At 50.9% G+C, this 21,459-nt stretch overlaps 1 protein-coding gene and 1 gene segment (V, D, J or C); one reads left to right on the top strand and one right to left on the bottom strand.

Annotated features, from left to right (window-relative positions):
* The first annotated feature begins 2,290 nt into the window (after positions 1-2,290).
* LOC311423024 (T cell receptor alpha variable 4-like) lies at positions 2,291-19,500 on the top strand. The segment is given in 2 exons: positions 2,291-2,346; positions 18,250-19,500.
* On the bottom strand, positions 12,088-13,925 carry LOC311423027 (feather keratin Cos1-2-like). Its single transcript, XM_084496622.1, has 2 exons — positions 13,174-13,925; positions 12,088-12,853 (listed from the first exon to the last, which is right to left on the bottom strand). Exons 1-2 carry the CDS (start codon positions 13,273-13,275, stop codon positions 12,527-12,529), a joined length of 429 nt encoding a protein of 142 aa, XP_084352748.1. The 5' UTR covers positions 13,276-13,925; the 3' UTR covers positions 12,088-12,526.
* Positions 19,501-21,459: the final 1,959 nt, after the last annotated feature.

Here is a 21,459-nt window from a genome sequence, read left to right on the forward strand (position 1 = left end):
GGCCAGGTTCAGCCTGCTCCAAAGTGACCAGCCACTGCCCAAAGCAAAGCCAAGCCAAGCCAATAAGTGATGGCTTGGCAGATGTAAAAAATAGAAGAAGAAAACAAACAAACAAACAAACAAACAAACAAACAAAAAAACTTTAACACAACAGCAGCTGGGAGAGTGAGGAGTGTAAAATGGCCCTGCAGACACCAAAGTCAGTGAAGAAGGAGGGCAGTAGGTGCTCCATGTGCCAGAGCTGAATATCCCCTGCAGCCTGTGGGGAGGACCATGGTGGAGCATGTTGTTTGCCTGCAGCCCATGGTGCACCATGGTGGAGCAGGTTTCCACACTGTAGCCCAGGGAGGAGACCACAGTGGAGCAGGTGGATCTGACCTAAGGAGGCTGTGGCCTGTGGAGAACCCCCGCTGGAGTAGACTCCAGGCCGGACCTGTTGCCTGTGGAGAGGAGCTCAAACAGGAGAAGGTGATCTGGCAGGAGCTGCTGCTGATGTTGGTGCAGTGCGCTCCTGATGGATGGAACCTTGTGGTACAGACCCATATTGGAGAGGTTTCTGAAGAGCTGCTGCCTGTGGGAAGCCCATGCAGGATCAGTTCAGGAAGGACTGCATCATATTGGTGGGACCCCATTTTGGAGCAGAAGAATAGAGTGACCATGAAGGAGTGGCAGAGGTGAAAGTGTTATTGACTGACCACAGCCCCTATTTCCCCTTTCCCCTGCCTTGCTCAGGGGGAGGAGGTGGATGAGGGTGGATGGGGGGAAGGCATTTTTATTTGTTTTATTTGTTTCTCACGTCTCTAGCTTGTTAGCAATAGTCAATAAATTTCTATAATCCCCATATGCTGAGACTGTTTTGGCTGTCATGACAATTATTGAGTGATATCCCTGTCCTTATCTCAACCCTTGAGCCCTTTTCATCGTATTTTTCCCCCTTTCCCTTTGAAGAGCAGGAGTGAGAGAGTGGTTGTACTGGAGCTCATTTGCCCACCTGAGTAAAACCACCACAAGTGGGTGCCTCCTGTGGCACATCAGAATGTGTGGAGGTGACCCACTGATCACACATCCTTTTCCCTGCTGACTCCCCACCCCTTGCCCTATGGAAGAGGTTGTCCTTGTCCCTTCTGGGATTGTGGCATCCCACACCCTGCTGGAGCTGGGTTTCTCTTGCAAACGCTAGGTTATACCACCAGAACAGGACAAAGCCAGAGCCCCTGTACAGAGCTCCACTCTACAGAACAGCAGAGCTCTGTGACTACTCAGGCGAGCTACCATGCAGATCCCAAACTTATCCATGAACAATCTCCTTCTGTTTTGAGCCACAACAGGCAGGAAAGTGGATTCATTGCTCTATGCAGTACATCATTTTTTGGAGAAAGAATATTCACGCTGCCTGGAGGGTTTGAAAGGAACAGTTGGGGTCTGCAGGGTTTGGAGTGTCATTCCTGTAGGTGTCTGAGTCCTCCACCTTCATGATATGCTGAGGTATGGGGGAAGACAGCGCAATGATCCCAATAGTTGCCAAGCCTGACAAGGTGTTAGTGGTGGTGATAGAGGGGCCCCAAGCATCAGGGAAACCAAGACTGCCACGGATGTAGCCCTGGGTGGGTGCCCCCTGTGGCCTATCAGTGTGAGTGCAGGAGACCCACTGATCCCATATCCTTTTCCCTGCTGACTGCCCACCCCTACAGAATTGGTTGTCCTTGTCCCCTCTGGGCTTTTAGTACCTCACACCCCATTAGAGCCAGGTTCCTCTTGCAAAAGCTAGGTTATCCTGCCAGAACAGGACACAGACAGAGACACTGGGCTGCTGCACAGCATGGTTCCTCCCTTCTTTATGGGGATGTGGGAGAGAACCTGGGGTGTCCTCTTGTCTCAGGGGAAATAGGAACATCCCCATGGCGCTGAGGATGCCAGAGGTAGATGCCACAAGCTCAGTGGGGAAAACTCCCCTGACATCTGCCATTGCCAAACAGGGCGTGTGCAGAAGAGAAGGCATTTGTAGCTGGGGAGGTGAGGACCCCATTAGGAAAGGAGATGAGAACAGCCTCTTTCCTTGATGTGCCCCCCCCCCGCTCCCAGGGCTACTCATTGTGAAAATCCTCAATGGTTGCTCCTGCTGGAATGGGGAGAAACCCCAAGGAGCATTTTGGGCACAGTCAGAACAAATCACTTCTCATTGCTGCATCTTCCCTTGTTCCCCCAGCAGAGTCATTTCCGGCAGCTCTGTTCTCACGCGGCTGGGAGTTGGTTTTCTGACTCTCTCTCCTGCAGCAAACAGGAAGGTCGGTCTCAGCATGCAGCGTGGGTATCTCATCCTCACTGCTTTCCTGGGGCAACTGCTGGGTAAGTGCTGGCTTTTAATCAAGGCATAAATCTTCTTTCCCCAGGAAGCTCTCATCAGCATTACCTCATTTATGTGGGGAACATATCTTGATTCACAGGGAAATGCTGTTTTCCTCCCATTTTTGACTCTGCACCACTTCTCTCAAGATGCTGTTATTCTTGGAAATGAAAAGAAAAGACAGAGAGGAGAGTCCTGAATCCCATCTCCTGTTTTTCTCATCCTTTCAGTCCATTTCTCTCTGCCTTTCTCCTCTATTCCACCTACTGTAACCAGAGGAGATTGCAGCAGTCTCTGCAGTCCCACATTTCTTCCTTTCCTATGGAAAGAAGCAAGATCCTGTCCAAGTGGATACAGGGACAATTAAGCTCTTCTCTCTTGAACATTACCAGTGTGTCCAGTCTGTCTTCTGCCTGATGTGTTCCTGCCATGTCCTCCAATGTCCTCCCACTTGTCAGCACAGCCAAGGCTCCCTCCTGACACCACTCACCTCAGCTTTGTGTGTACTAATGGGCCTTGGAGCCCCCAAGGATGACTGGGATGAGGAAGCAGGTTGAACCTTTTCCAAGAAGCTGCATAGGCCCCTCAACCTGCTGGAGGGTGTTGTGTATGTGGGTGACAGACAGTGCCCTGGTCCTCTGGGCAGAAGGAGAGCAGGCAGGAGGAGCAGCTAAATAGCACAGCTCTCCTCAGGGTCCACTCTGTCCAGGGAGCTCTGCCCCCAAACCACCTTGCTGTGCCCAGGCCTTGGGATCTTTCTGCCCAGCAAAGGACAGGAGCCTTATCCCCCACAGGTCTGAATCAACTCCTGTTTGGTGGCCTGGAGGCTTCCCTGCAGAGCTATTGACCTTCTGTTTCTTCCAGAAACCATGGGACAGGTGTCTGTCACCCAGGAAGAAGGACAAGTCTCCGTGGAGCAGAGAAACACCTTCCAGACCAATTGCACGTACCAGAGCTCCAACTTTTATAGTTTGCTCTGGTACCAGCAGAAGAAGGGACAAGCCCCTCAGCTGATTTCAAATCAAGCAATAGCAGGCACCAAGCAGAACGGCCGTTTTACCATGGAGCTGAACACTTCAGAGAAATCCAGTGTTCTGCGGCTGAAGGAAGTCGAGCTCTCTGACAGCGCCTTGTATCTCTGTGCTGTGAGTGACACCCTGGTGCAGGGAGCTGCCTTGGCTGAGCAACAACACCGTTGAGGGAGGGGATATGTCTGTGCAAGGCAGAGCTTTGGGATGGGGCCCTCAGTTCTCCCCTGTCAGCACTACTTCCCCTGTTCACCCCAAGATCAGCCAGCCAGATCCCTTTCCCAAAGTGGCTGGTGTCTGTGGCTGTGGAGAGAGGGCTGACCCTGACTGGATGACCTGGACCTCAGTTTTTCTCCCTTCCTGGGCTCCCAGAGTAAAGCAGTCTTCTGGCAACCAGGACTTACCCAGTGGTTGCTCTCAGCCTCTCAGCCCCAGGGTGAGTAAATTCCTGCCAGCCCATGACTAAGTAGCTTGCTTCAAGCCCTAGCTATCCCAGCCCAGAGACCCCTAGAAGAAGTTCTATTAGAGATTTGCATGGTTCTTCTCTCTCTTTAATGAATCAGTAAATGACCTGGTTTTGCGTCCCAGCCACCAAGTTATCTCCAGACCTTCAGCCAGCCCATGTGCAAGGCCTATGCCTGAGGGATTGAACAAAACACATAGAACATCCCTGATTGCCAAATGCTCAAGAGCTCTCCGTGTTCATCACAGTAAGCAATCATATTGAGATATAAATAAAGACCTACAACATGCTGGGGTCATTGCTGTCTCTTCAAGAGAGCTGGCAAAATCTATCATCCACATCTGCTGCACAGGGAGCAGTATCGTAGTGACCAGCTCCCATGGTAGTAGGGGATTGCATGTCTGAGACAAGCCAGGTGTCCTGCAGGCTGCAAATGCTGAGACCAGGCAGGAGAAACATGGCTGTGCTGATGAAGCCTCCTCTGTCTTACAAACCATACTTAATGTGGTGTTTTGATGTCCTCAGACTCAAGGAAGGTCTTCTGTCTGCTTGCAAGAGCAAGAAGCAAAGCAACCCAGAAAGAAAAGTTCAGCCCAGTGATCCCCCTTGTGCCAGACAGATGCTCAGCTTAGTGGGTGTTTCATTGAAGCTCAGCTCCCTGGTGCAAACACAGCAGCAGCACCCACCCACAGTTTTCTCTGCTTGCAAAGAATACTTTCCAAGATCTTCAGCTAATGGTTAAATTACCTCTAACAGTGTGGTTTGACTTTCAAAGCAAGCAACAAAGAGTAGGGCAATTAAGAAACCTATGTCCCCAGGAATTACCAGTCCTGTATTGAGTTGCAACACAGGACAGCCATTCCAGGGCAATAGGCCATCCCAACAAAACAGAAATGTTTGTCAGAGATCTGCCTGGAACTCTTTCCAATGGTCTACCTCACATCTCAGCCGTAGCAGGGCAAGACCTTCACCTGGGTTAAACTGGTTACTTTTTCTTGCAGCTGCAGCTGACTTCATTCCTCTTACACCAGGAAAGACAAATAGTTTACCCCAGCACACTTTGGATCCTCCCTCTTGCCTGTATGGTTGATTCCTTCTGGACATGACGAAGCTGTACCAAGCAGAGCCATACGTGGAATCCTAAGAAAACAGTGCTGTAATCAAGCAAGAACAAGGCACCCTGCTGATGGGAGCTGTTACAGATGTAACCTGTCTGTAATGAGAAAGTGCTGACATCAGATGGCAGTTAAGTACTGACAGGAAAAATGTCTGCCAGCTATGGAACTGGTCCTGAGCATCCTTGAAGTACAGCTGAGCACTGGAGAACTTGCAGACATACTTGCCTCAACAAAGGCAAAAGAAGAAACACAGGCACAACGTCTTTCCTGAGAAGGAGCAAAACTGTGCAGAGAGGGCTGACCCTGACTAGCTGACCTGATCCACAGCAGGCATTTTTTTTCCTCTTCCAGGGCTGCCAGATCCTGCTTGGAATCGGGACTCCCTGCAGGGGCTTGCTCTCAGCAAATTCCTGCCAGCCCATGACTAAGCAGCTTGCTTCAAGCCTTCGTCAACAGTCTGGCCTAGAGACAGCTAGAAGTTCTAACAGGGATTTACAGGGTTCTTCTCTCTCTTTAATGAGTCAGTGAATGAACTGGATTTGCATCCCAGCCACCAGGTTATCTCCAGACCTTCAGCCAGCCCGTGTGCAAAGCCTATGCCTGAGGGAAAGAACAAAACACATAGAGCAACCCTGATTGCCAAAGGCCCAAAAGCACTCCATATTCATCACAATAAGCAAGCAGAGAAAGACATAAAGACTTACAACCCGGTGGGGTCATTGCTGTCTCTTCAGGGGAGCTGAGGAAATCATCCACATTTGCTGCACAGGGAGAAGTGTCATAGCGACCAGCTCCCACGGCAGTAGGGTATTGCATGTTTGGGTCAAGCCGGGCATCCTGCAGGCTGCAAAAGCTTAGACTGGGCAGGAGAAAAATGGCTGTGCTGATGAAGCTTCCTCCATCTCACAAACCATGCTGAATGTAGTGTTTTGGTGTCCTCAGACATCAAAAGAGCAAGAAGCAAAGCAACCCAGAGAAAGAAAAGCTCAGCCCAGGCAGCTACCAGCAGGGGGTAGCAATGGGCCCTCTTTCCTCTGTGCTCTAAGTGAAGTCAGGATGACCGTCAGGCTTGTCTCAGCAGGGGTCTAATCAACCCCCTGGAATCAAAGCCCCAGTGAGTCTCTGGGGACATTAGACACCTCTGTATTAACAGTGCCTTCCCTCCTGTTCTTGCCTGGGATTATAGACTGGCAGTCTTGGTACCATATGTCCTGTACCTGCTCAGTCCCCCTGGAACCGACGGTGCCTGTAGTGCTGCTCTCTTCTCCAAGGGCTTGTGTGTCCTTTCTTCCCTTAGCACAGAAGAGGCTCTTCAAGGGAAATGCCTCCATGAACAACTGCTGCAGAAACTCCCCTCACAGGGACAGGCATAGTGCCTCACTATAAAGTCAGTGGCTTAAGACAAAGGAGAAGGTGCAGAAAGAGCCTCTGCTCTGGAAATCTTCTCCCCATGCATCTCTGCACAAGGCAGCTTTTGCCATTTTCTGTTCAAAAAGCTCATGGTCCATTCAGATCTATGGGCTCTTCTCCATACCAAGGGCTGGAAGAAACAGGACAGAGACTCACCTGAGCCTGGAAGTTCCATGCAAAAAGCTTCTTTGTCCTCTGACTTCTCCCCAGAGCTCTGGTAGAAAGGACCTTCCCTCAGTGGGTATGTCAAGAGAACATAATGGTGCTGGCACACAACTTCAGCAAGATTCAGATTCCCCCTGCCCACAAGGAGCAGGGAATCCCTGAGTGGGGAGAAGCATAGGAGATAATCCGTTGTTTTCTTGTACTTTAAACAGTTCTCTGTGACTTTGTCCACAACTGTATCTCTAAGGGGCAGTGCCTGAAAGAGCCTCATTTTCATCTGCCTTACTGTCATATTACTCTGGGAAGGACGAAAGGCCCTAATCCATGCTCACCATATCCCCTGCCAATGGGGATATGAAGAAAGAAATGAAGAATATGAATAAGATAATAATAAGAATATGAAGAAAGGCAATGCCTTTCTTCCTTGGTAACATGAGACCACCATGAAAAGGCTCATGTGGAGGCAAAGGGTTGGATGCAGAAAATGTTAATGACTCTGACAAGGGAGATGGGGTCACTTCTAGAGTAGGCTGTCAGTGCAAACAGAACCAGGAGATGCCAGAAATCTGTGCCCATCACCCATTGCAGAGATCCCACAGGACATCCATCTGCCTCCCTACAGAGGGAGAGGGACCAGCAGGTCCCCCAGAATGGGTATGGGTGGCATTATGGCCCAGAAGAACAGAAGAGTGGGAAGATAGTGGAAAGAGTAAAAGACATGGAAGATAGGCTTTGGCCATATTTTCAGAGACTTCCATCTCCCTTCCTTTTGAGAGGGGACACTGGATGCTCAGTCTCTCAGACATCATTGGCCAGAAGTTCTGTCCTCAGTCTGTCATCACCTTCTGGGTTCCCAGGGGTCCTCGTGTGGTGTGTCACCAGTACCTTTAGCGGGGGGGCACCTTCTGCCATAGTAGTGGTTGGAAATGCCAGAAAGGTCACAGCACCCAAAGGTGATGGGGACTCTGTCACAGCTGAGGATGCTTCAATCAGCAGTGGAGATGGAGGATCCCACAATGGTGTTCTGTGGGTAAGAACTGAGGATGGACCCAGGCAGAGCCACGATCAAAGGAGAGGGCTGGATGATGACAATGGAGTTCTGTCACTGCCTGACACAGGACTCATTGCAACTGCTGGCCAGTGGGATTGGGCTAGCATGGCAGGCACTGGTCGTAGCAGAACATGTCAGGGGGCAGGAGGTGCAGCTGGGAGAGAGGGCAGAGAGGAAGCAGAGCACAGCGACATGTGGGGAGCAAAATGTCTTCATCAAGACATGATCCGAAAAGAGTGGCCAGGACCAACAAGGCTCCTGCATCTCTCTTAGATGACAATCCATCTCATCCAGGTCCCACATGGTCTGAGTCACACCTTTCCCAGTCGCTCTCTCATGACCACCATCGCCAGGACCCATCATAACAGGCATTGGCATTAGTTGAAAAGTACATGTGAAAGGGCTTCAGACACACTAGGTTCCCAAGAAGAAGGAGATGATGGGGTCAAGGAGCAGGATTGGCTTTTCTGGTGGCCTTGCACTGCCCCAGGACCAGAGGTAGCCTCCACAGAAGTGATACTTTTCTGGGTGTTTGTGATGAATGGAAAACCTCCCACATACATGTAATGATGTGGGCTGTGGAGCTGTTTCCTGGATTATGCCATACCCATTCCCTTTTAGAAGCTTCTGCTGAGTACTGGGATGGACAGGCTTTTTGAGCCAGGATTTTTGAGCCAGGACTGAGTCAGTGGTGGCAGAGGACTCAGCTCAAGTGCCAGATGGGTCCAGCACAGGCAAGTGGTGCTTGCCTGGGGCACTTTGGTGGAGTTGTATGTGGCTGCAGTAACAGGAAGGGGCCCAGCTGCTCCCAGACCTGCGATCCTTGCCTGGTCACCTGAGGGCTTCTCTGCATGTGGACGTGCCATGTCTTCCTGTCTTCCTCTTTCCCTCCCATCCAACTTCCTCCAACAGCCCTACGGGGCTGGTTTCCAGGCAGGTGGACTGCACTGTGGGGTTTCCCTTCTCTTCCTCCTAAAGCTGCCCTCTGGAGAAATGGGTTGACCTCCTTGGACTCCTCTCTCTGGGCAGTCCCTGCACATCCCCCCACTGTGCTGTCCTCTCCTCTGGAGCCTTGTCCTGCTCAGAGTGCCACAGCCCTGCTCTGCCAGAAAGGTCCCCAGCATCTCTTCTGTCAGCTGCCTTTGGCCTCTGCCCCTACCCCATCGGGAATGTGTGCACACGCATGTGGAGCAGAGCCCTTGTGAACCCATCAGAGGCACTGAGTGTGCACATGTACCTGATGTCTGCATGTGTACACATGCATGGCCTCGTGTTCCTGTGTATGCGGTGTCTGCACCTGCATTTTTCAGAGCATCTATGGAACTGTGTGTGCATGCATGCACATGCATGTTTGCATGTGTCCATGGATCTGTGTGTGAAATGTGTATATATTCTTGGTATATGCTAGTGCAATGTGTATGTAATTCTCCTGATCCTAGGCATGTGTCCAGACTGTCCCAGTACCTATAGTGTCATGTCTGTGTGGTGGTGCCAGGTGCTGGTTCAGCCTCAGCCCCCGGTAATCTGAGGATATGTGTTCAGGACTGGAGTGCTTGGGTCTGCCTGTGGAGGGTCCCAAGCTTTGGCCAAGTGCCTCCCAGCACTCATCTGTCTCTGAGGCCATCCTGAAACAGGTAAAAACACAGTTCCATGAGTCTCAGCTGGCTCCCTGGGGATGAAATAGCCTTTATTTTCAGAGAGGCCTTTGTCTGATTCTGCAGCTACTGGGAGAGTAGGGCATGCCTGGAGAGATGAGGATAAGGGAGGTGGTGACACTTGGTCTGGGGAAAATGGCTTCAACAAAGCATCACTGACACTGTAAGAGTCCTGTGACATCTAGGACACCATCCCAATATGGCCTTGGCATCATATCCTGAAGGAAACCTCACATGAGATACTTCTCAGCAGCAGCCCGTCCTCGTTATTCAGGCTTAGCTGAAGTGCAGTAGACCTTTCTCCACAGCCCCATAGTATACAGGAAATCAGGGGAATTCTATCATCACTTTCCATCAACTTAAAAATCTCTTTGAAACCTTGGCAATTAATTTCTATAAAATATTCCAAATTTTTCAGACCTACTTTGTAATTGGAAACTGCTTTGAGATAAGAAGGCAGAAACAGGGAAAAAAAATGAATCTGGACTTGACAGACTGTAATTTGTAGATGACTTCTGGAAGGGTCATGAAAAAAAGTGTGTAGATGTATACCTGGAGAAGGATGGATAGATGTTTGTATGGTTGTCTATATAGAAGGAGATTGTAAAGTAGAGAGGAAAGGTGGAGGGAGAATGAGAGTGGCAGTGATCAGGAGAGGCCGTGAGAAAAGCCACTTATGCTAGGAAAAGGCTTTTTTGTGGATGTTTACTACTGCTCTTATTGCAGCATAAAACTTCACTCTGACATCATCTCCTGAAATCTTAGAGCCATGGCAAAGGAGATCAGGACTTTTGGGACTGAATTCATTCTCCTGGGCTCAACAGAAAATTGCAGCTGGAACATCACCCTTTTGGTCATTATATTCTCCACCTTTCTCCTAATCCTGATGGGAATGATCTCCTCTTTGTTGCTGGGGGGAGTGCCCAGCACTTGAGGATCCCAACGTACTTCTTCCTCAGCCTGCTCACCTTCTTGGAGAGCTGGTATACCATTACCATTTCTCCCAAAACACTGGAGACTTTCCATGTCTTCAGGAGAAAGAAACTTTTGTGTTTCCAGCTGCCTATTACAGTTATTTTTCCACTTCTTCTGGATATCACTAAATTTCTGATCTTCTCAATATTGAGCTCTGGTTGCCACACACAAGGCATTGCATTACACCTCCGTCATGAGAAAGAAACTCTGCTTCCTCCTCTCCTTAGGAGCATGGATGCAGAGTGGATACCAGGAACACTATTGTCTGTTTCTGCTGTGGTGGTGGGCCTCTTCTGAGCCTGGCCTGGGGAGTACAATGCTGGGCGAGAACCTTGAATGTATCCTTTCTGCCCTCATCATCTGAAGCATGCTGCTTTTCATGGCAGACTCCTACATCTGCATCATCTTTGCCATTCTCCCTGTTCCATAGTCTTTCACTCACCACAAGGCATTCTCTTCTTCTGCCTCCCATCCCACCACAGTTCTGATTCTTTGAAGATCTTTCTGTCAATATTTATACTTTACTAAGCAGTCCATGGCAACTGACACTAGCATGGTTCAGGCACTGAAAAAGGCTCCACAGGGAAGTGGTTAAAAGCATCAAGCCTTTTGGGCTTCAAGAAGTGCTTGGAGCTTCTCATCAGCCAGCAACCCCAGGTCCTTCTACTCAGAGCTGCTCTCCACACAGCCTATAGATGTGCTTGGCATTGACTGACCAAGATGCAGGACCTTACACTTGGCCTTTGTTGAACCTCATGAGGTTCGCACAGGCCCACCTCTCAAGCCTGTCAAGGTCCCTCTGGATGACATCCCTGCCCTTCAGTGTGTTGTCCGCACCACACAGCTCGGTGTCATTGGGAAACTTGTTAAGATACACTCAATTTCACTGTCCATGTCACTGACAAATATATTTAAGAGTACCAGTCCCAATACTGACCCCTGAAAAACAACACTCATATCTGATCTCCCCCTGGACATTGAGCCATTTACTGCAATGTTTTGAGTGTGAACAATCAGCCAATTCCTTACCTACCACGTGGTCCATCTGTCAAATCCATGTCTCTCCATTTTAGAGACAAGAATATCATGGAAGACCAATCAAATTTTCTGACCAAGTAAAAAGTTGTTCTACATCTTTTTTATAACCCCCCTTTAAGTATTTAAAAGTTGCAGTGAGGTCTCTCAAGAGCCTTCCCATCTGTAGACTGAACAGCCCCAGCACTATCAGCCTTTCTTCATAGGGGAGGTGCTCTGATCATCTTTCCAGCCCTCCTCCAGACTCGCTCTAGCAGGTCCACATCCTTCTTGTTCTGAGGGCCCCAGACCTGGATGTAGCACTCCAAGTGGGGCCTCATGAGGATAGAGTAGAGGGGGCAATCACCTCCCTCAGCCTTATGGCCACTACTTCTTTGATACATCGAAGGAAGCAGTTGCCCTCCTGGACTGCAAGCACACACTGCTGGTTCTTGTTGAGCTTTTTGTCCACCAAAACCCCCAAGTCATTCTTTGCGGGGCTGGTCTCAATGAGTATTTCTCCTAGTCTGCAATCATGTCCAGTATTGCCTCAGACCAGGTGCAGCACCCTGCATTTAGACTTGTTGAACCTCATCAGGTTCATTTGGGCCCACTTCTAAAGCTTCCCCAGGTCCCTTTGGATGGCATCCCTTCTTTCAGTTGTATAGAATAGTCCATTCAGTTTGATGTCATCTTCAGACTTGCTGAGGGAGAACTTGATCCCAAAGTCTATGCTGTTAATAAGGACATGAAACAGTAACGTTCCAACAGCAGACCTGTGAGGGACATCAAAATTCCCACCAAAGCAACAACTTTCACCTTTGGCCATCTCTATGAAGATGGAAAGACCAGACAGAGACACCATCAGGATTCCTGCAAATGTTTATTGAGTCTCAGGAGGGAAATTAGGTGACTCCAAGAGGAGGCCCCGAGGGCGGAGAGCAGCAGGAGCAGACAAAAATCATTCTAAGGCAGAGTTGACACAGGGCATCCATCTAACTGGACGCACAAGTGGAGAGAGGATAGAAGGTCACTCCAGGCAAGTTTCTGGTGGCCTCACAGAGAGTTTGAAGGGGAGAAGAGGGCAACAAAGAAAAGAGAGAAAAAGAATAAGTGAGTGGAAAACAGGAAAAGTAGTCATTGGTCATGTTGTCAGAGAAGCCAGGCTGGCCCCTTCCTATCTGTCTTTACAGGACAAGTCAGCTCCTCTTAAAACAACATAAAGTTTGTTCTTCTGTCCATTCTTGTCCAGCAGCATGTTCTGAGTTCCTGGGGTCCTGGTCTGGGGCACTGTCTGGCACCTTTAGCAGGGGCGGCACCTGCTGCCACAGTAGCGGCTGGTAATGCAGGAGAGGTCACAGCACCCAGAGTTGATGGGGACGCCGTCACAGCTGAGGATGCTGCCAACGGCTGCGGAGGTGGAGGATCCCACAGCCGTGTTCTGTGGGAAGGAGCTGAGGATGGGACCGGGCAGGGTCACCACCACAGGAGAGGGCTGGATGACGATGGTGGAGTTCTGGCACTGCCTGACACATGGCTCGTTGCAACTGCTGGCCAGCGGGGTTGGGCCGCAGGGCTGGCATGGCTGGCACTGGTCATTGCAGGACATGTCTGAGGGCAGGAGGTGCACCTGGGAGAGAGGGCAAAGAGGAAGCTCAACATGGGCATGCGTGATGAGCAGCCTGTCACCACACTGAGAGGGAACCAAGGCACAGGCCATGCTGTGAGCTGGAGGGATTTGTGAAGGCTTCTTGGCCTCATCCTGCCAGGGCCCAAAAACAGCCACCAGGACCTATCTGGGTACAACCTAGACCACAGCCCAGAAGCCACCACAGTACAGATGGCCAAGCCTGCCTCCATGGCAAACCTTCTCCTCCCTTCCCTCTCCCACAAACAGCAGCCCCAGTCCTTTTGGAGAATGACCACGACAAGAAGGGGCTTCACACTCACCTGTTGAGTCTTCACAAGAAGAAGGCCAGAGAAGTGGATAAGGGAGCACGGAGATGGGCTGGTTTTTATAGTGGGCCTTAGCTGCCCCATGTCCAGAGGCATCCCTTGAAGCAGGGACTATTTTCTGACAAGCTGCTCTTGAATGCAAAACATCCCAGCTAATGATACAGGATGTGTGTTGCCTTCCTGTGATGCTGCTGTTTTTCATTTCCTGGTTTATGCTGTGCTTTTGCCTCAGAGAAGGCAACTTTTGAGTGGCAGCAACACATATCAATGTGGGCAGAAGACTCAACTCACATGCTGGAAGAGTCCAATAAAGGGAAATGATGTCCACCTGGGTGACTCCTTAGGGGCACTTTGGGACCCAGCTCCTGGCTGTGACCTACCCCACTCTGGGTACCACATGAAATCATGGACTTCACCCAAAGTACAAATGCTGCCCAGAAACTCTGCTGGGGTTGCTCCCAGGTTGGCCTCAGTTGAATGCAGACTCTGTCACGTTCATGCACATGTTCCTCTCTTGTGGGCACTTGCCTGTACTGGGGCTGCCTAGGACAGACTCAGCATTCCCCACAGCAGCCCCTAGAGTGCTGTGCTCTGCACTTGGAGCTAGAACAGCATTGCCATCACAACCATGTTGGGGCTATGGTGGAGCAGTGCTGGCACAGCATCGACTCTCTCCAAGCCCCCCAAAGCCAGGAGGTGGGGGGTGGACAAGACTTGGGAAGGGGACATCACCAGGGCAGCTGACCTAAACTGACCAAAGGGCTATTACAAACTGGATGATGTCATACTCAGCAGTAAAAATGTGAAAGAGGAAGGAAAATGGGGAGCTTTTATGTTCCACTCAAAAAACAGCTAGGCTTATTGAGGCTCTGCTTCCAAAGACATAGATGATCATTATTTGTTTATGGGAAGTAGAGAATAGTTGTTTTCTCTCAATTCGCTTTCAAATGGCTTTTGCTTGTTGGTTCTTCTTTTTTTTTTTCTCTCTTTCTTTTATTTTCCTTTAATTAAACTACCCTATCTCAACTCATAAGCCCTGTAGTTTAAATATTTTCTCCTCACATCTTCCTTTGAGGTGGGGGAATGAGAAAGCCATGTGGTGCAGTTTAGTTGGCCACCCATTTGAAAACACCACAGCCTGTGTGCTGGATTTATGCAAGTGTCTGTGGGCAGTGATTTTTGCACGATTCCACACAAGCATGCATGAGCAGGTTCATGTTTGTGTGATCTGTATGTCCCCCCTCACAAGTGAATGTGCTGGTCACCTCAGGGCATTCTCCAGTGCTCAGTCCATGTGCTTCAGAGAGCAGCCAGAGCAAGAAGGAACCCGAGAACAGCTCAACAACTACAGAACAAACCCAGCCCAGAAGTGCCCACAGCACATTTCAGCACATGCTGAAATGCAGCCTTCTGTGACTGTTTCTACAGCCTTTCTTCTCCTTACCCTAGGAAGTTCACCCTCTACTACTTCCAATTTCAGTCCCCAACAAGGTCCACAGCAGTTTGGATCCATACTTTAATTCCAGAGTGCAGGGTTCAGAGTGTAAAAGCATGGTGGCAGTCACCCCTCCCTGACTCTCCAGGCCAGGATATGGCTGCACTCCCCATGGCTAGAGAGTTCAAAAGGATGGCATTAGCTTTATGTACAGGGAGAAAGGCTGAGGAATCCTGCCCATTTCAAGAAGGCCCAGCCCTGTGTGGGTCTGCTGCTGGTGAGGTGTCAGTGGTGTGTGGGGTGGGACAGAGGTCCCCCATGGGGAAACCAATGCCACACATACGTTTGTGAATCATGGGCCTGGTGCTGAGTCATGCAGGGCCTGAAACCTTGGGCAGAAGTGGCACTGAACCAGAGAAACATGGGTCCTGGTGTTGCTGTGCTGTGGGAAGAAGGACAGATGCTGTGAGTGTCACGGAGAAAGCCAAACAGACATTTGCATTGTCTACTCCCACTTCACTGGAAGATGCAAAGGAGATGAAGCTGGACTCTAGAGATGAAGTGCACTTAGACTGGGGCCAATGGGTGAAAGTTCAAAAATGCTTTGTTCTAGTTAGCTATATGGAAGAAATATATACCCTGAAGGTGGTCGAGTCCTGGAGCAGGTTACCAAGGATCTTCATCCTTGGAAGACTTCAGACTTTGCCTTGACTTGATCCTGACCAACCTGATCTGATGAGACCTGCTCTGAACACATGGTTGGAATATGTGCATGCTGGAGGTGCAACCTATGAGCATCTGGAGGGTTTCTCAGATAACCTTTCTGGGACTGCTCTGGAATCATGGGGCAACATGCACAGTCACCACATCTCAGCCTTGGAGGGATGCCGCTGTCAGATCAATATTTCTGTTAAATCCCAGTGTGACCCTTGAACTCATACCAATATCACTCATGACATCAAAATCGGGTGGAGGGAACAGCACAAATGCACACTGCTGCTCATGTAAAAAGATGCAGTACTCATGGGTGCACTCATGGGCACTCTTAGATCACACACACACAGACAGGTGTACACACAAAGTGAAGAGACCAAAGGCTGCTCTCCTTAAGTCCAGGGTTCTGATCTTACTTTCTACTGTCTCTGAAGGAACATCCTGGCTTGCTGAGGCCCTGCTGTGTTGTTGCTCCAGAAGATATTGAATGGTGGATGACAATGAATCCTGAGCAGCAACTCCATCTCCTTCCTCCTGCCACCGCTGTCATCCCATATGGGTGGGGGAAGGTCTACAGAGTGTTTTCTTTTGTTGCTGCTGGGTTTGTCTGAGAGCTGAGAGCTTTTGCTCTTCATCCTGGTCTCAGGTATCTACCTCTTCATCCAGACTGGGAATACACTCGTGATGGTGATGGTGGTATCTAACCAGCACTTGCACTCGCCAATGTAGTTTGTCTTCGGGAGATGTGTTTGCAACCTCCCATTCACTGACATGTGACATGTCTTGGTCAGGATGCCACTTATGCTTCTAGATGCCTTCTCTGCAGAGAGGGCAATTTACTTCTCTAACTGTGTGCTCTGGCTAGTCATCATCTAGTAGTGGGCCTAAACTGGGATGTCCTCTTCACACTCATAACCTATGACCAATCTGTGGCCATCTGCTATCCACTGCAGTACTCCAGTGCCATGGAGGGGAAGGTCTGGGCCTGTCTCGTGGAAGGCCTTTGGGCTGAGCTCCTGCTCCCCTCCTTGGCACTAGTGGCACACTCCTTCATTTACCCTGCTCTGGCCCTACACAGTCACTGACAGCTTCTTCTGGGACAGGGTACCTGTCACGTAGCTGTCCTCATCTGAGAGCTTCTGGGCTTTTGTGCTCCTTGAATACAACAGCACCACCAGTTTGTCTGTCCTCCTTGATCTTCTGCAGGGTGCTTCTGGTGTCTCTCTGAATGTTGACATGTGAGGAAACAAAAGACACTGTCTGCTCACTCTCACTTGGCTGTGATTATGCATGCCACTGGCCACGTTCCCTCCTCTACACCCACCCTGTTTTCAATGTCTCCCTGAACATAACTGACGCCCAACTTCTCCCATGTTGTGATGCCCCTGCTCCATTACAGATGATGAGTGAGGCAGTGAGGAGACCAAACCGGGGGGGGGTGCACCATTTGGTGGAGGGTACATGGGGCTGTAGCCATGTATATGCCAGTGAGGTTCTAAGACCTTGTCAATTGGAATGCTAAGAAAAGGGAAGGCGATCAACAAGCATACAGAGACTGCGACCAGAGAAAGCAAATACAGAAGTGATAACAAGGGAAAAACCATAGCAATTGTTGGCCTGCCAAGGAAGCCACAGGTGCCACTGCCAGGAAGATCAGCCTGGGCCTTGCAACTACTACAGTTGTGAGCCAGGACATGGGCAGGGTGGGTGTGGGACAGACCTATACAAACATGTGAAGGGAGGTGCAGGGCAAGGGGAGCCGGGAGGAGTGAACAAGGGAATACAGAGTGGGGTGTAAAAGGGGACACTTTGTGTTTGTCTCATTGGACCACGCAGCTGAGCACTGCTGTCTGTCCTGTCCTCTCCTAGAATCTGTCCTTACCTCTGTGTAGTCTTGCTTCGTCCTGTGTGCACATCTGCTGAAAGGAGAAAGTGCCTGCTCCTTGTGGAGTGGCAGGAGTGGATTTGGTGCCAGCTGCTGGACTCACACGGGGTTAGGCCACCCCTGGCCCGTGCTGCCAGCTGCTGGAGCCAGTGGGTTCCTGGTGCAGCTCTTGGAGCAGGGGAAGAGGGTCTCAGACTCTGCTTGCCCGTCTTGCTGGGCATACTTTGGGTGAGCAGCTGCTTTGCCTCTCCTCCTTTTCCCTAACCTCCCCTTTGCTTTCCCCTTCTTCTTCCCCTCTCTTCCCCTCTCCTCTCCCGTGCCGAAGGAGCTGCCTCAGCCTTTCCCCGCACGTCTCCACGCCTCCGTGTCCCGGGCTGGGCTGCAGGACGGGCAGAGCCCCGCGGGCAGCAGCCGAAGCCCTGCCCGCACACAGGCGCTCGCAGCCCTGGCCAGCCCCCGAGCGGCCCCGGGGCGGAGCTGGCGGCGCCGGGCGGCGGCGGCGGGGAGGAGGCGCCGCGGGCGGAGCAGAGCCGGGGCTGGCGGCGGCAGCGGAGCGGCGGGATGCGGCAGGGCCGGGCCGCAGGGCTGGCGGCGCTGGCCGCGGTGCTCCTGGGTGCGCGGGGCTGCCGGCGCCGGGGACGGGACGGGACGGGACAGGGCTGCCCTCGCTTCTGGCCCGCCGGCTTCTTACGGACCTCGCTCCCCTCTGGCCTCCCTCTGCAGCCATTCCGCCTTCCTCCAGCGAGCTCAGCCGGCCGTTGCCTCCCGCCTTGCCTTGCTCCCTGCCTCCCTCCTCTCCTTTCGGCACGTCCCCACTCATTCCTGCCTGCTTCCCTTCTCCTCCTGGCTTGGACCCTCCTTCCAAACAGCCGTGCTCTGATTTGGTCCCCTAATAACCATTCCCAGTGAAATGGATTTGTATAGAGGAAATGCTCCCATCAGCTGTCAGCCGTTTTCTTCTCCCCTCTCGCCCAGCGTGACATTTTCGGTGCAGCAAAGCCATTTGCTGAGTTGTTTTTTTTTTTGTTCTTGGCAGTGGCTGCAGGCAGAGCCCAGGTGCAGCAGGAACCATGGGCAGAGACCACCGACGGCACCGGCATCAACATCACCTGCTCACACCCCAACATCCAGTTAAACGAGTTCATCCAGTGGTACCGTCATCTCCCGGGCCAAGGACCCGCATTCCTCTTGAGTGTTTTAAGTGGGTCCAGAGCACTGACGGACCTGCCGGGGAGGCTCGAGGTGGCAGCAGACCGCCGGTCCAGCGCCCTGTGGCTCACCGAGCCCCGTCTTCGGGACGCGGCGGTGTATTACTGCGCCCTGAGAGCCACGGGGAGAGGAGCCGGGGCTGCGGCCGTGCAGGAACCATGGCAGGCGGGGCCGGGCGTGTGTGGCGGGGGCGAGGCAGGGGCACAGATCCCAGGGGGCGCTGCCGCTCCACCCGCCGGGGCCGTCTTGCTCTACACCTGGGAGTGTTCCCCCGGCAGCCAAGGTGGGCCCTGCTGAAGCCTTTCAGTTTTTCCAGGTCAGACGCTGGGGGCCCGATATGGGTCGGACCCAGCTTGGTGTGAGGTGACAGGACGGCACACCCAGCGATGTTGATGTCGGGCAAGGGAAAGGGGCGCACCTGACTGTATGAGCTGTGTGTAGCACTAGAGAAACCTCCACACAGTCCTGCTTCCACTGCTTTTTTCAAGTCTCCACCACGTTGCAGAGAGAGAGGCCTGTAAATCAACAGACTTTGAAATACAGCACAGGGATCAGAGTTCATCTTCAGGGCACTCCCAGACATGCAGTGCTTCCTTCCCTCTTCTGCCTTTTCCTTCTCCTCTCTGTGCTCCCTTTGCTGGAGAAAGTCCTCATCCTGACAGCCAGCTGTATGCTTGCAAGTCTCTTTCCTTGATACAGTTTCATGTCCTCTACCACTTAACCAGTTCCTTGCCTGCACCTGCCTGCTCCACTGTGTCTGGCCCAAGAGCCCTCTTGGGACACCTGAAAGCTCTGTCTCGCAGGGACGCCTGAAGGAACAATCCCGCAGGCCTTGCAGACTGCAACTGTCCCTGCCAAGCCTTCCAGCCTGTGTTAGGTTCCTGCCAGTAGATGACCAAATAGGCTTCAAGTATCCACTGACTGGAATGTTTTGCTTCTTTGCCTCATGATCCCTGAGGCTCATCTTCCATACCAGATGCCACTTTTGCAGAAGCTCCTCTTCTGTGAATACAAAACACATTAACACTACCACCACCAAACTGTTTGATGTCATTTACAGTGCAGAGTGGTAACTTTAGTAGGCAGGTATACCACTTGGTGTAACTTCAGTATCTCTTCTGCATGTTTAATTGATTTTCCTTGGGGTGGTAAGAGTTCTCTTTCCTTCCAAATTGCCCCATGTGCATGCACAACACCAAAGGCCTATATTGAATTTGTCCAAATGTTAATTCTTTTTCCTTTTGCCATCTCAAGAGTGATGATTTTTGCGTCTTGGGCTGATGTTCCAGGGGAAAGAGGCTTCACCTCTTCACCTTACTAAGAGTTGTTCCGCATATCCTGTGAGGCAAACTCTCTGGCGAATGAAGCTGCTGCCATCTATATGCCAATCTTTTGCATGTTCTAAGGATATATCCTTTAAGTCTGGTCATCTGGAGTATACCATTTCCATAGTCTCAATGCAATAGTGAATGGGTGATTTGGAAACTTAGTTACTGATGAAAGAGGCTGGGTTCCCAGTATTAGTGCCCAGAAAATTTGGTGAACCAATAGTCCATTTTACACATTCCTTTTCTTCTTCAGTAGCTATCAACAGGTCATCTACGTATTGCAACAGTGTCCCCTTTCCTGAAGGGGTTTTCCAAGCCTCAAGATCATGGGCTAGTTGTTTCCTGAATATGGTGGGGCTATTCTTGAACACCTGTAGTAACACAGTCCAAGTAAGTTGAGTTTTTTTGTCCTCTCCTGGGATTTTCCCATTCAAAGGCAAAGACTTTCTGGCTTTCAGTCACCACAGAAAAAAAAGCATCTTTTAAATCTAGTACTGTGAACCAAACGCAACTGTTTTCTAATTTTGTCAAAAGTTTATAGGGGTTGGCTACTACAGGGTATAAATCTTCTCTGATCCTGTTGAAGGGGTTGGCTACTACAGGGTATAAATCTTCTCTGATCCTGTTGAAGGCCCTTAAGTCCTGGACTATACGATAGGTTCCGTCTGCCTTTCTAACTGGGAGGATAGGAGTATTATATTCTGACCAGTTCTATTCTACTAATAGTCCATATTTAAGAAAGCTATTGATTATTAAACATCCTTTATCTTGTTCCCTGTCTCACTCCTGGGAGTAAATGCCAGATCCAGGCGTATCTCCTCACACCTGTCTATAAAGGCGTGCCAGCATTGTCTAAGAAATGCATCAGAGAGGGGACTGATTCCCATCCCACCCATGTCAGGCTGGTTCTGTCTGCCAAGTGCTGTGCTGCGGGCAGGTGAGCCACATGGAGTACATGTTCCTGATGTACATGCCCATGTGTGCTGGCCATGGCCCTGGGGTGGGGCAAAAGAGGGGAGAAAGGTGCAGTAGAAGTGGTGGGGCGTCCTTGCACTTATTCCACCCATCCCGACATCTGCCACCCAACTTCTGTCCCCACATGCTTCCCCTGCACAGCAGTGCTCTGAGCAAGCCCTTTCCAAACCTCCACAGCCTCCCACAGACTCGTAGCTTTTCCCATGAGAACAGCAGAGGTTGTGCTCCCTATTTGCAGGAGGTAGCTGTGGGCAGAGATGCTGCAAGGTAAGGGTAGATTGCCCCTTGCTCTGCAAAAGCCAAGGATGTCTTCTCCATCTCTAAGGGGCGGTGCCCAAGAGAGGACCCGCAGCAGTGTATCACAACCTGCCATTCTTCTGGGAGTGGAGAAGGGGCTCCTTAAACACTCATCTTATACCTACCAAGGGGAAAGACATTTTCCCTTGGCAGGTCAGAAAAGCATACAAGGAGAGAAAATGACATCTTCAGCCAAGTCTGGGATACAGAAATCTTTAATAAGTGTACAGAGGAAAAGGAGGTCACATAGTGACCTCCATACAGGAATCACCTGAGCCAACCATGGCAGAGATCATGCAGGGCATGTGTCTGCTGTTCCCTCAGTGGAAGGGCTGGCTCTGAGGAGCCACAGACCCGAAGGGAGAAGAAGAACACAAAGGAAAAGAAGAGAAGGAGGTAGGTGGTAGGATGGAAGGAGAGACATGGGACATATTTTG

The sequence above is a fragment of the Aythya ferina genome (genome assembly GCF_964211825.1).
Source record: "Aythya ferina genome assembly, chromosome: 23".
In the NCBI taxonomy this organism is placed as follows: Eukaryota; Metazoa; Chordata; class Aves; order Anseriformes; family Anatidae; genus Aythya; species Aythya ferina.

Bases quoted from the DNA above. Each gene is read 5' to 3' on its own strand.
- LOC311423027 (XM_084496622.1), bottom strand. From the start codon at position 13,275: ATGCCTCTGGACATGGGGCAGCTAAGGCCCACTATAAAAACCAGCCCA. The intron at 12,854-13,173 runs GTGAGTGTGAAG...CCTCTCTCCCAG, and splicing joins TTCTTGTGAAGACTCAACAG to GTGCACCTCCTGCCCTCAGA.